This window comes from Vulpes vulpes, chromosome 10 (assembly GCF_048418805.1).
Source record: "Vulpes vulpes isolate BD-2025 chromosome 10, VulVul3, whole genome shotgun sequence".
In the NCBI taxonomy this organism is placed as follows: Eukaryota; Metazoa; Chordata; class Mammalia; order Carnivora; family Canidae; genus Vulpes; species Vulpes vulpes.
The window spans coordinates 72,645,675-72,657,750 of record NC_132789.1 but is presented as its reverse complement, the minus strand read 5'-3'; the positions used below and the strand labels follow the sequence as shown (position 1 = coordinate 72,657,750).

General features: G+C 38.3%; 1 protein-coding gene across 5 annotated transcripts in view; it reads left to right on the top strand.

The window, feature by feature from the left end:
• NR2C1 (nuclear receptor subfamily 2 group C member 1) overlaps positions 1-4,340 on the top strand; it is a 45,796-nt gene extending 41,456 nt beyond the window's left edge. For all 5 annotated transcript variants that reach the window (XM_026013003.2, XM_026013005.2, XM_026013006.2 and 2 more), the window contains 2 exons: positions 211-316; positions 2,446-4,340. In XM_026013003.2, the coding sequence (XP_025868788.1) occupies positions 211-316; positions 2,446-2,620 (281 nt within the window). In that variant the 3' untranslated portion in view covers positions 2,621-4,340. The remainder of the gene's footprint in view (positions 1-210; positions 317-2,445) is intronic.
• The last annotated feature ends 7,736 nt before the right edge of the window (positions 4,341-12,076 follow it).

Genomic DNA, 12,076 nt, shown 5'->3' with positions numbered 1-12,076 from the left:
AAATCTTTAATTTAAAAAAAAGGGTTTAAAATACAGTGTCTGGCATTTAGTAGGTGAATTACTAAATATGTTTGTGGAGTGAGAGAACCATGCATAGGATAGTGCCTTTTTTTTTTTTTTTTTTAAACATACTTCCCACCCCCTCTATCTCACCTGTCCTTATTAAATGAGATTCAGAACTAGGGTAACATACATTCTTTAATGTTTCAGATCATCCAGGTCTAGAGAACATGGAACAAATTGAGAAATTTCAAGAAAAGGCATATGTGGAATTCCAAGATTATATAACGAAAACATATCCTGATGACACCTACAGGTATCTAAAAGTTAAATACTATCTAATTAAATCCATCTTAAAACTTTTTGTGAATCTATTACTTCATTATTTTCCATTCTAAGTGTAAATCAGTGTTTTTAGTCAGCAGACCTTTGAAATAGTTAATGCTACTAAAAGCAGAAGTGCATTGTTGTAGGTGATTTACAGGTAGTATTTCTTGGCATTTCTTACAATTTATAGGAGACTTGAGCAGAGAAAGCCTAGCTTGCTCAAGGTTGCACACCCGTAGTAGGCCTACCTGGGAACTCAGGTTACCTGACTCTAGTGCCCAAACTCTGTTTTCTTCAGATGAAGTAAAGGATGTTAGTGAAAGGGAAAAAAACAGGAATAAATGAATAAAAACACCATTTGACTATTTTATAAATAATTTAGGAATTTGGTTTATGGTATTTCTACCAAGGTATTTCTTGAATACCAAGGTATTCCCTTGAAAAGAAATTTTTTTATAAGATCAAACTTAATTTTTGAAGAGGGATGGTATTGGAGAGTAGTTAAGCACATGGCTGTCACAGCCAGAAGACCAGGGCTTGACTCCTGACCCAGTCACTCACTCACTATATGTATGACCTTAGACAAGTTATTCAACTTCTGTGTTTCAGTTTCTTTATCTGTAAAATGTAGATAATAGTACCCACAATTCGTGTAATGATTAAATCAGTTAATGCATGTAAATAGCTTGGGACAGTGCCTATTGTATAGTGTATTATATTGCATATCATGTAACATATATGTATGATATAATAAGGGCTATATAAATGTGTTTACTATTATTAATTTAACATGCTTCATATTAATAAAATAAGGTAAAATAATTTTTTACAGATACTACATAGTAGGTTTATAAGCCAGTTCCATCATGAAAACCATCCTTAGTTTACCTAACCAGTTTTCCTACCAGTCTTATTGCTGCAGCTCAGGTGGTAGAACAGACAAGAATTGGGTAGTTTGAGGAGAGTAGTGGCTACAAGAAAGTAACTTAATCCTCTTTTCAGTTGGTCTCAGATGTTAGAGTGCAAGGCCTTAGAATACAAGAGGGTTACACATACCCAAGCTTTTTGGAAAGTTAGATTTTTTATTGTTGGTTTTGTTATGATTGTTCTCAGTTTTTAAAGTTTGAAAGTTGTTTTATATCTCAATGTACAAATGTAGTATTTAAATTTTTCCTCCTTGACATACAGCTGGTTTACTGACCTCAGTTCCATTAGGATCCACATACTTCGACTAATCTCTGGAATTCTCTCAGTTTCTTATATTCTGATTTGTTTAAAAATAATAAATTATCTTTGGATAGCAGTTTTCAACTTATACCTTATGCAGTGTATGGTTTTGCCTTTAAAATCCTCAGTAGCATAGAAACTGGTAGGAATCATTTCATTGATCTTTACCACAACACAGAGAAACCAGGAGTAAGTGGCTAACACTCATTCACATAAGTAGAGAGGTCGTTGAATCAAGATTGGAACCAATGGTCTTGATTTTGTATTCTGTGCTCTTCCCAGTAATAACTACTGCCTGTTTTACCATTTCCATTTGTTTTTTGATAACCATTGAGCCCCATGTGTCTTGATAACACAAAACATTGCTCTTCTTACAACCTCAACTGAGTCTATAAGCCATTCTTAAGTATATAATTTGATCTCTGCTTTAATAACTTAGTTCCATGGTGGAGCACTTGGGTGGCTCAGCCGATTGTGTCCAACTCTTGATTTCAGCTCAGGTCATGATCTCAGGGTCATGAGATCAGCCCTCTGTCAGGCTCTGCACTCATTGGGGAGTCTGCTTGAGATTTTCTCTCTCTCTCTCAAATAAACATATCTTTTTAAAAATAAACAAGTAACTTAGTTCCATGGCCCATATGGCCAGGCAGAGGCAACACAGTGTAGCAGCTAAGAGCAAGGCTTTCCTACAAAGTCTTATCCACTGCATTTATATCCAGATGATTGTCATACCCTCTAAGGCTTGAAAATACTTAAGTTATTTTAACTCTTGACAGATCTTTGTTAAATTACACCACAACCAATATACATACAAAAATTATTCATATTTTTCTACTAAGTTTCTTTTTGATTTACACTCTTGTTTTTTCCTTTCCCTTCTTTTACTTTTAGGTTATCCAGATTACTACTCAGATTGCCAGCATTGAGACTGATGAATGCTACCATCACTGAAGAATTGTTTTTCAAAGGTCTCATCGGCAACGTACGAATTGACAGTGTCATCCCACATATTTTAAAAATGGAGCCTGCAGACTATAACTCACAGATAATTGGTCACAGCATTTGAAGGCTGAAATAGCACTACAAACCTTACTGTTGTTCCCCAGAACACAAGAAGATACCAAATTGAACTCATTGCTTCCAGGGTATCAGGAAATTTTGACTTTAAAGAGTAACCAAAAACCCAAGGTGTTTTTTTTTTTTTTTATTTTAACTTCTTAAGAATTTTTTTAAGTGACTGACAGGTAACAGGAATTAGAATTTCCCTTCCTGTCTTATTTAAGTGAGTAAGAAATACTATGAATTTATTCTTGGTTAAGATGACACCTTAAGCTATCACTTCTTGGCATCTAAACTAAGATCACTCATTACATTTTATCTTATAAACAAATAAATTAGTTTTTTTTTCCAGAATTGTGTTCTATTCATGTTTTTCATTATGAACTAGTATAAACACTTAATCTTCAGAAATCCCTAAGGAGGATTTCCTTGCATTTTTACTTTTCCATAATATAATCTGTGTGTTTTAATTACTATGTAAAAGATTATTTTATGCTCAGTGGTATAATAACATTAGAACCATAGGAAATAATAATTGGATATATATTTTTTGTCTTTTGTGAATATATGACACATTAGCATATAACACTCATTGCTGGCAATGAGACATAGGCCTACGTGAAATTTCAAGACTTATTTTTTAGTGTTGTATATTATTAGTTGCAAGCACTTTTTATTTATGTATGTAGCAGAAAATTGTTTTTGAGAATGAGATAGGGTTCATGTTTTAATATTTTTGGTTTACTGCTGTGTTTTAAAAGTAGTAGAGACTGACCCCTAAAATGTTTCAGTATTTTAAAATAGATATTAAAATTGTTGTTCTTCCATTCCACAAAAAGCATCAGACTCCTCTCCCTCTTTTCTGACCTACATTAGAACTTCCTGACTTTTCCATGAGTTTTAGTCCTTTTCTTTTAGGTCATTAGAAATACCCAACTTATTAAATAATGGATTTATCATAGCCAATCTGTGTTTTCAAGGTGAGTTAAACTATTTTAAAGCAAATTGATAATTTTAAAAATTTAAGTTTTTTAATATGTAAAGGAATATGCACTGATGTTTCACCATAAAGGGGGGGGAAGCTGTTTTTTAACAATAGTATGAGCATCAGCTTGAAGCCTGTTGCCACGACAAAACCATTTTAGACTCCTTAGATGCCTTCCACAGTAATGTTTTCCTTAGCAAACCTGATGCTGTTAAATCTGCTGATTGTCATGATGAATTATTTTAGTATGTCTATTTGTTGATTTAAAAAAAAAAAGGTGGAGATTTTATTGCACTCAGAGTACATTTTTTAACAAAGATTTTTGCAATAGAAAGCTGAATTTAAGGGAGGGTGTGGATTTTACTAATTGCTACTTTATAGTAAATCAGAATTTTAAAAGTATCAACTTACAGTCTTTACCAACTTATTAAGGAAACTTTTTTCCCTATTTAAAATGTGATTTTTTTTTTGTCAACAGGTTTATTTATAATTATCAAATGGGAAAAACTACATTTAGTACAAAATAATTCAAATGAAAAAAATCAGGAGGTTTATATCTTTATAAACCCAATGAAGTAAGCCAAGGATTCAGGAAAATAATTCTTTAAAATAATGTACCAGTGGTTAATTAAGATACATGTTCCTTTCAGGTATTTTTCCTGATTAAATTTGTAGTTATATTTGGAAGTGTTTTAAAACTATATTAAAATGTGACCTTCATTAAAAATGTCCATTTATTTGATTTCAGAGTCCTATTTGTTCAGTGTTTGGTCATCCATTTGTTTTGTTAAGAAGTCTCTAACAGGATTTATTAATACTTCTAGGGGGGCACCTGTGTGGCTCAGTGGTTGAGTGTCTGCCTTTGACTCCGGATATGATCCCAGGGTTCTGGGATCGAGTCCTGCATGGGGCTCTCCACAGGGAGCCTGCTTTTCCCTCTGCCTATGTCTCTGCCTCTCCCCTCTGTGTCTCTCATGAATAAATAAATAAAATCTAATAAAATAATAAAATCTTCTAGGAAGGGAAATGCATGGAAAACATTTCCATATCAAATATTTCAGGATTATTTACAATTCCCTTTGAAGACTTTCCACTAAAACTGCAGACTATTATTTTGTCTCTCTCCTGAAATTTTAGTAAAATAACAGTAAAGTGTAGCCACACATGATAAAACAGGAAGCAAGATATCAAAGCATAAGAGAATTCAATAAATTCTTGGAAAACAAAATGCAAGTAGAGAAAGACTGACTTATTAGCAGAGCCAGAACCAAGGAAGCTCTAATCTGAGTGCCTGCAAAAGGCAGTTCAATGAGATAGGCTGGTATCCAGAAAAGATGCTCTTTACCTAGAGAGATTGGTGCTCTTATTCAGAAACGATACTTGGGACATTAAAAAGATTGGTTGCAAGTCTGTGTACAAAATCATTGAATTATCTTTTTTCTGCCCTTACTTAAGTACTTAAGTCAGGTGACCATTTTTTTTCCTTCCATCTTTTTGAGCAGGAGGCCAGAGGTTAATTCTCTTGAGCCACTCAAGTGGAAGATCAGATTTAACAGGGTACCAGGAATAACAGAAAGCCTGGGTTAAATATATATAGGCTTAAAAATACAGATTAAGTGAAAATATGTATTCTGAATGTGGGCTCCCTAATCATGTTCCCACAATGCTGGCCATGGGTATAACCTCTATCAGAGTTGTTTTCTTCAGAGAAATTAATTGGCCTTAGAGAAAAGATTGCAGATACTCAACTTTTGGTTGTATCTTGGTGAAAAGCCTGCTTGCCACTTCATCATTCTTCAGTGAAGCCCACTAATTTTGAGTCACATGTATACATGGGGTAGACACTTTATTCACTACCATTAAATATGAACTTAGAGCCAGGATAATTGCAGAAAATCTCCAGTACATTAAGAAGTCAGACACACTGGGATCCCTGGGTGGCGCAGCGGTTTGGCGCCTGCCTTTGGCCCAGGGCGCGATCCTGGAGACCCGGGATCGAATCCCACGTCGGGCTCCCGGTGCATGGAGCCTGCTTCTCCCTCTGCCTGTGTCTCTGGCTCTGTCTCTGCCTGTGTCTCTGGCTCTCTCTCTCTTTCTATCTCTCAAGAATAAAAAAAAAAAATCTTAAAAAAAAAAAAAAAAGTCAGACACTGTTAGGGCTGAGGGGAGGCAAAGAAATACAATCCAGGCATCAGAAAAATATCCACCCCAAAGGTAATTAATATTTTGAAAGAAAGTAGATGTTGTATCCAGTAAATGAGAAAAGATGCTTTGGGAGTGTCTGGTGTTTTTTGTTGTTGTTTTCAAAGCTTTATTTAAATTCTAGTACAATATTGGTTTCAGGAGTAGAATTCAGTGGTTCATCACTTAAGTACAAAACAGTGCTCATCATGATGAGTACCCATCTCCCATCTAGCACATCCCCCACCCACCTCCCTCCATCACCTCTCAGTTTCTCAGTTTCTTCTCTACCATTAAGAGCCTTTTTTTTTCCATTAAGAGTCTTTTATGGTTTGTTTCCCTCTCTTCCCTCCCCCATATGTTCATCTGTTTAGTTTCTTAAGTTCTACATATGAATGAAATCACATGGTATTTATCTCTGACTTTTTTCACTTTAGCATAACACCATGAGTTCCATCCACATCATTACAAAACTTTGAGAAAACTCCATACTGTTTTCCAGAGTGGCTGCACCCGCTCACATTCCCACCAACCCGTACAAAAGGGTTCCCCTTTCTCCACATCCTTGCCAACATCGGTTGTTCCCAGTGTTGTTAGCTTTGGACATTCTGACAAGTGTGAAGTGGTGTCTCATCATGGTTTTGATTTGTATTTCCCTGATGATGAGTGATGTTGAGCATCTTTTCATGGGTCTATTAGCTGCCTGGATGTTTTCTTTGGAAAAGTGTCTATGCATGTCTTCTGCCCATTTCTTAACTGGATTATTTGGGGTTTTTTTGGGTGTTGTTTGATAAGTTCTTCATAAACTTTGGATACTAGCCCATTATCAGATTCGCAGATATCTTCTCCCATTCTGTTGGTTGCCTTTTAGTTTTGTTAATTCAAGTCATGTGTGAAAAAGCAGACCCCAAAGTATTCAAAAGTATGACTTAACCTCTTTATTGAAAACATCAATACAATACATCATTGAGAGGTACTTAGGTAGGTGGTGAAATTAACTTAAAAAGCAAGGGACAGAGGATCCCTGGGTGGCGCAGCGGTTTGGCGCCTGCCTTTGGCCCAGGGCGCGATTCTGGAGACCCGGGATCGAATCCCGCGTTGGGCTCCCGGTGCATGGAGCCTGTTTCTCCCTCTGCCTGTGTCTCTGCCTCTCTCTCTCTCTCTCTGTGACTATCATAAATAAATAAATAAATAAAAATAAAAGCGAGGGACAGGTCCCTGGCTGGCTCCATCAGAATAGCATGTGATTAGATACCGGGGTCGTGAGTTCAAGCCTCATGTCAAGTGTAGAGATTACTTAAGTAGATTAAACTTTAAAAAAATAAAAACAAGGGAATTATTAGTAATTTAGAATTCTAGTTACTTCTGGAAGAGTAGGAAGAAGATACAAACGGAGGGACATACAAGGGCTTTCAAAGTATTAATGCCTTCTGTTCATTACAAATTCTCTTGCTTTGTAACAAACCACTCAAACTTAGTGGCTTAAAACATTTGTTAGTTCATGATTCTAAACTTGAGTTTGGCATGGACAGCTCTTCTGTACCCAACAGCTCAAAGGGCAGGAATTGGGATTTTTGGAATCATTCACACACATTTATCTGATAGTGGCTGCTTGCTTTGCAGAAGTGGCAATCATCTGGAAGAGCATGAAGAACCAAAAATGTTGCTGCCACTCTTGGGAAGGATGTATCTCAGCAGCCTCAGGAGAATCCCAATGTAGAGAAGAGGTTATCTTAAGGTTTCCTGATGGGTCTTTGTCTAATGGAGTTGTTTATAAATTGACACATAAGAAGTTGTGAGAAGTTAAAATAATTGTAGCATTTTGGACTAAAAAAATACAGGACAGTACAAAATAGACCTTTGGACCTTCAAACTTATATGGGCTGGAAGACTAAGAAAACTACTCAGCGGGGCAGCGTTGGGTGGCTCAGCGGTCTAGCGCCACCTTCAGTCCAGGGTGTGATCCTGGAGACCCAGGATCGAGTCCCACGTCGGGCTCCCTGCATGGAGCCTGCTTCTCCCTCTGCCTGTGTCTCTGCCTCTCTCTCTCTCTTTCTCTCTCTCTCTCATGAATAAATAAATAAAATCTTTAAAAACAAAGGCAAACTTTAAAAAGAAAACTACTCAGCTACAGACATAGGCCCCTTTTTGTGAAAAATAAAGGGTAATTTCCATGTGGCCATTGGGCAAGGGTTAAGAGACAAGAGACAGGTGGAAACCAGATAGTCTTCCAACCTAGCCTCAGGGTCCTTGTCCGTTTAGGCTACTATAATAATATACCACATACAGGATGTGAAACCACTATAGAAACGTAAAGATGGATAGAAATTAAGATGAACACACTAATGCTTCAGCAAACCTTGACTTTAAACTGAACAAATTTTTCTCTTCTCATTCTTGAAGCCTCCTCCTCCCCTTCACTGTTTTTCTGTAGAACCCTCTGTTCCAGGAATTCAGTATCCATCTTGACATCTTTGCCAACCTCAATGTAGACTCCGATGGCCAGCACAAGCGCTAGTCATGAGACCACACCCTGAAGACATGACCAAACCTGGCTGGCAGCATGTACCAGATTCCTCTCAAAATCAGCCAGGGGGCGCCTGGGGAGCTCAGTCGGTTAAGCATTGGCCTTCGGCTCAGGTCATGATCAGGTCCTGGGATGGAGCCCAACCACCAGCTCCCTGCTCAGCAGGGGGCCTGTTTCTCCCTCTCCCTCTGCCCCTTCCCTCTCGTCCCTGCTTGTGTTGCCTTGCTCCCTGTATAAAAAATAAATAAAATCTTTAGAACAAAAAAACAAAAAAAGCAACCAGATCCTATATTTTCATATAAAATCTCTCAGCCTATTACCTTGGGCGAGTCTGCAATTTTGAAGGCATTAGCCTGCTGCAACCTCCTTTGCCCAACAAATATGCCCGTCCTTTTTGGGCAAATGATAAAACTATCATTCCTCTTTGTCCCCAAAGTCTGTCTTTGTATTCTGTTTTGGCTCAGGAGGACAGAGGTTGGTTTTTGAAAACAGGTGGCTTATAAACAACAAACTTTTGTTTCTCACAGTTCTGGAGCCTAAAAGCCCAAGATCAGGGTGCCAGTGTGGTCAAGTTCTACTGACTTCCTGACCAAAGTTTGCAGACTGCTGGCTTCTGCAGGGTCCTCACATGATGGAAAGAGCTAAGGATCTCTCTAGAGTCTGTTAGAGGCACTAATTGCATTCACAAGGGTACCATCCTCATGACTTAAACACCACCTAAAGCCCCCACCTACTATCACCTTTGAGGGTTAAGATTTACATGAATTTGGGGAGGGAGGACACATTCAGACTGTAGCACTCAGAAACCAGGCATCATTGGTACATCCGGGTGGCTTAGTCGGTTAAGCATCCAACTCAATTTTGGCTCAAGTCATGATCTCAGGGTCCTTGACTGAGCCCCACATTGAGCTCCATGCTCAGTGGGGAGTCTGCTTGAGATTCTCTCCCTCTCCCTTTGCCCCTCCCCCTGCTCACACTCGCTCGCTCTCACTCTGTCTAAAATCTTAAAATCATTGCTTCTGTGTCACTTTATTCATTGAGACAAATACAAAGGCCTCAAATTCAGAGGAAAATATACTTATTTTTAAAGATATATTGGAGAGAGAGAGAAAGCACGTGTGTATGTACACACAAGAGTGGGGAAAGGGCAGAGGGAGAGAATCTTCAAGCAGATTCCATGCTGAGCACAAAACCCAACCTGGGGCTCAATCCCTTGATCCATGAGCAGAAACCAAGAGTTAGAGGTTTAACCCACTGAGCCACCCAGGCACCCCTAAACTATACTTTTTTTAAAGGTTTTCTTCACAAGAAACAGTCAGAGACATAGGCAGAGGGAGAAGGAGGCTCCCTGAGTTGAGCCCGATGTAGGGACTCGATCCCAGGACCCCAGTATCATGACCTGAGCCTAAGGCAGATGCTCAACCACTGACCACCCAGGTGCTATTAAACTATACTTCTTGATAGGAGAGTGGCAAAATTCTGTACCAGTATAGAGAACCAGAATTTTTTTGCAACCATTTTTGGAAAACAATCTGTCACAGATTGTTGTGTGACTCAGCTGTAGATTCTTAAGATTAAATAGACACTTATATATGTATTTCACAAAATTTGATAGAAAATAATCCTTAAATGGAAAAAAGCTAGATGGTCTTAGACTGCCAGATTGCCACAATTCCCTGTATCTAGAAGAGGGAGAATAAGTCCTTCAAAAGTTGTCAGGACAAACTGGCCCTTTAATAGATATGTACCAATAAACTTAGCAAACTGTACTGAGAGAATGGAACATGAATATATGTGTGTGTGCGTGTGTGTGTACAGTGTTGTCAAAGAGCTGAATCCTCATCTATGTTGGGAAGTCAGGTAATATCTAAAATTTTTAAATTCTAGAAATAATGTAATTTAGCAATATGTTAGTGAATACCAAGATAAGCAGCTAAAGGGTTGAAACAATTCCCTGCCTGATTTTGGGAGTTGGAAATCAGATCAGGATGCAGAACTAATATGATTCTTTTGACCAGGTACATATGTTCCATGTATTAAATTTGTTTAAAAATGGGTGAGCTAAACAGCAAATTAGATTGCTTAGAGCAGAATTAAGGTTTTGTGCAATATTTTTGTTCACATGAGCAGGGCAATATTATCTGAATGGATTCTGCATATGCCTTTAGGTTTCTTTGGCTCTATAATAATAATCCTAGTATCAAGTTAATGACAAACATCAGAACAGGGTACTGTGACAAAAGAGCAACAAGAGATCATGAAAGAGTCCTTGAAATCAAATATAATAATGTTTTGTTTTGTTTTTTTAAAGATTTTATTTATTTATTCATGAGAGACAGAGAGGCAGAGGCACAGGCAAAGGGAGAAGCAGGCTCCAGGCAGGGAGCCCAACATGGGACTTGATCCCGGGTCTCCAGGATCAGGCCCTGGGCTGAAGGCACTAAAGCGCTGATCCACCAGGGCTGCCCTATAATAATGTTGAAATGGAAATAAAATCTACCAAGACTGTATGGACTATAGGGCAGCCCCGGTGGCACAGTGGTTTAGCGCTGCCTTCCGCCCAGGGCATACACCTGAATGATTAGGATGTTGTGTTTTTTGCCACAAAAGAAAAAAAAAGATGTCAGGAAACCAATTTGTAATTTTAAACACCTAAAAGAGAGAATCAAGCACCTATCTTGCCTTTCCTATATGAACTGTGTATCAGGAACCTACACACTTCAGCATGATGAAAATAAAGATTAGTGTTTCCATTTAAAAACTATCCCCAGATAGTTGAGGGGAACTATCTTTTTACAAAAGAATTGCGGCTAATGAAAAAATGAAATTATTAGGCAATGCTCACCACTGTCTGACAAAAATCACAAAAAGTGAAACAGACACTGTGTATGCTTTCTGATGGAAAGATACCATCACCTATAACCTGTATACCTAACAACATAAAAAATAAACACAAATCTGGTCCAGCACCTAGGTGTAATCACAGATACACGTGAGAGGGGGGATAGAGGAACACAGGGACACAGTCAACAAAACCCAGACTATGGAACACTCTACTGAGAAACTGCCTGTTTTTCATCAAATACACTGGAAGGACAAAAAAAAAAAAAAAAAAAAAAAAAGTAAGGAAGGGAAAAAAGGGGAATACAAGTTTTAAAGCATATTATGTATAATCATAAAATACCTCCTGGAATATTAGAATACTATTTAGTATCCTCTATTATTTAAAATGTTTTAAGTAAATATGCATGATTTAATTGTCTAAGAAAATTTTAAGTCTTTAAATTCTGAATTTTAACTTTGCAACTAAATCCTTGAGAGCAGATATTAACCTAACACCTTTCAATACCTGCTCCTCGATCCCTACACTAGTGTATCGAACTTATTTAATGTCATTCGTGCTCTATAAGGAAGTCGAAATTTAGTCGTTTCTAAAGACTCTTGGCGCTAGGAAGGGTTTTTTTTTTTCTTTGCTAGGAAGGATTTTTGAGGTAGTCTGAGCAGATCATTTTAGGCGAGGACACCGAGGTTCCCAAAGGTGCAACCTCCACCGGCGAAAGCCTAGGCTAGGCGAGCTCTCCAGCACCAGCCCGGCACCTTAGTCCAGACCCTGAAAACTGTTTAGTTTCCCGCGCCTTCGTTTCCCATGGAAACCAGCCGAGCGTCCCTCCGCCCACCGTAAAGCGGAGGCGCGGAGGCGCTCCAGCTCCGCGCATGCGTAGAGCCATCCCCCGCGGATCTGGCGCGCATGCGCGAGCGGGAACTTTTCG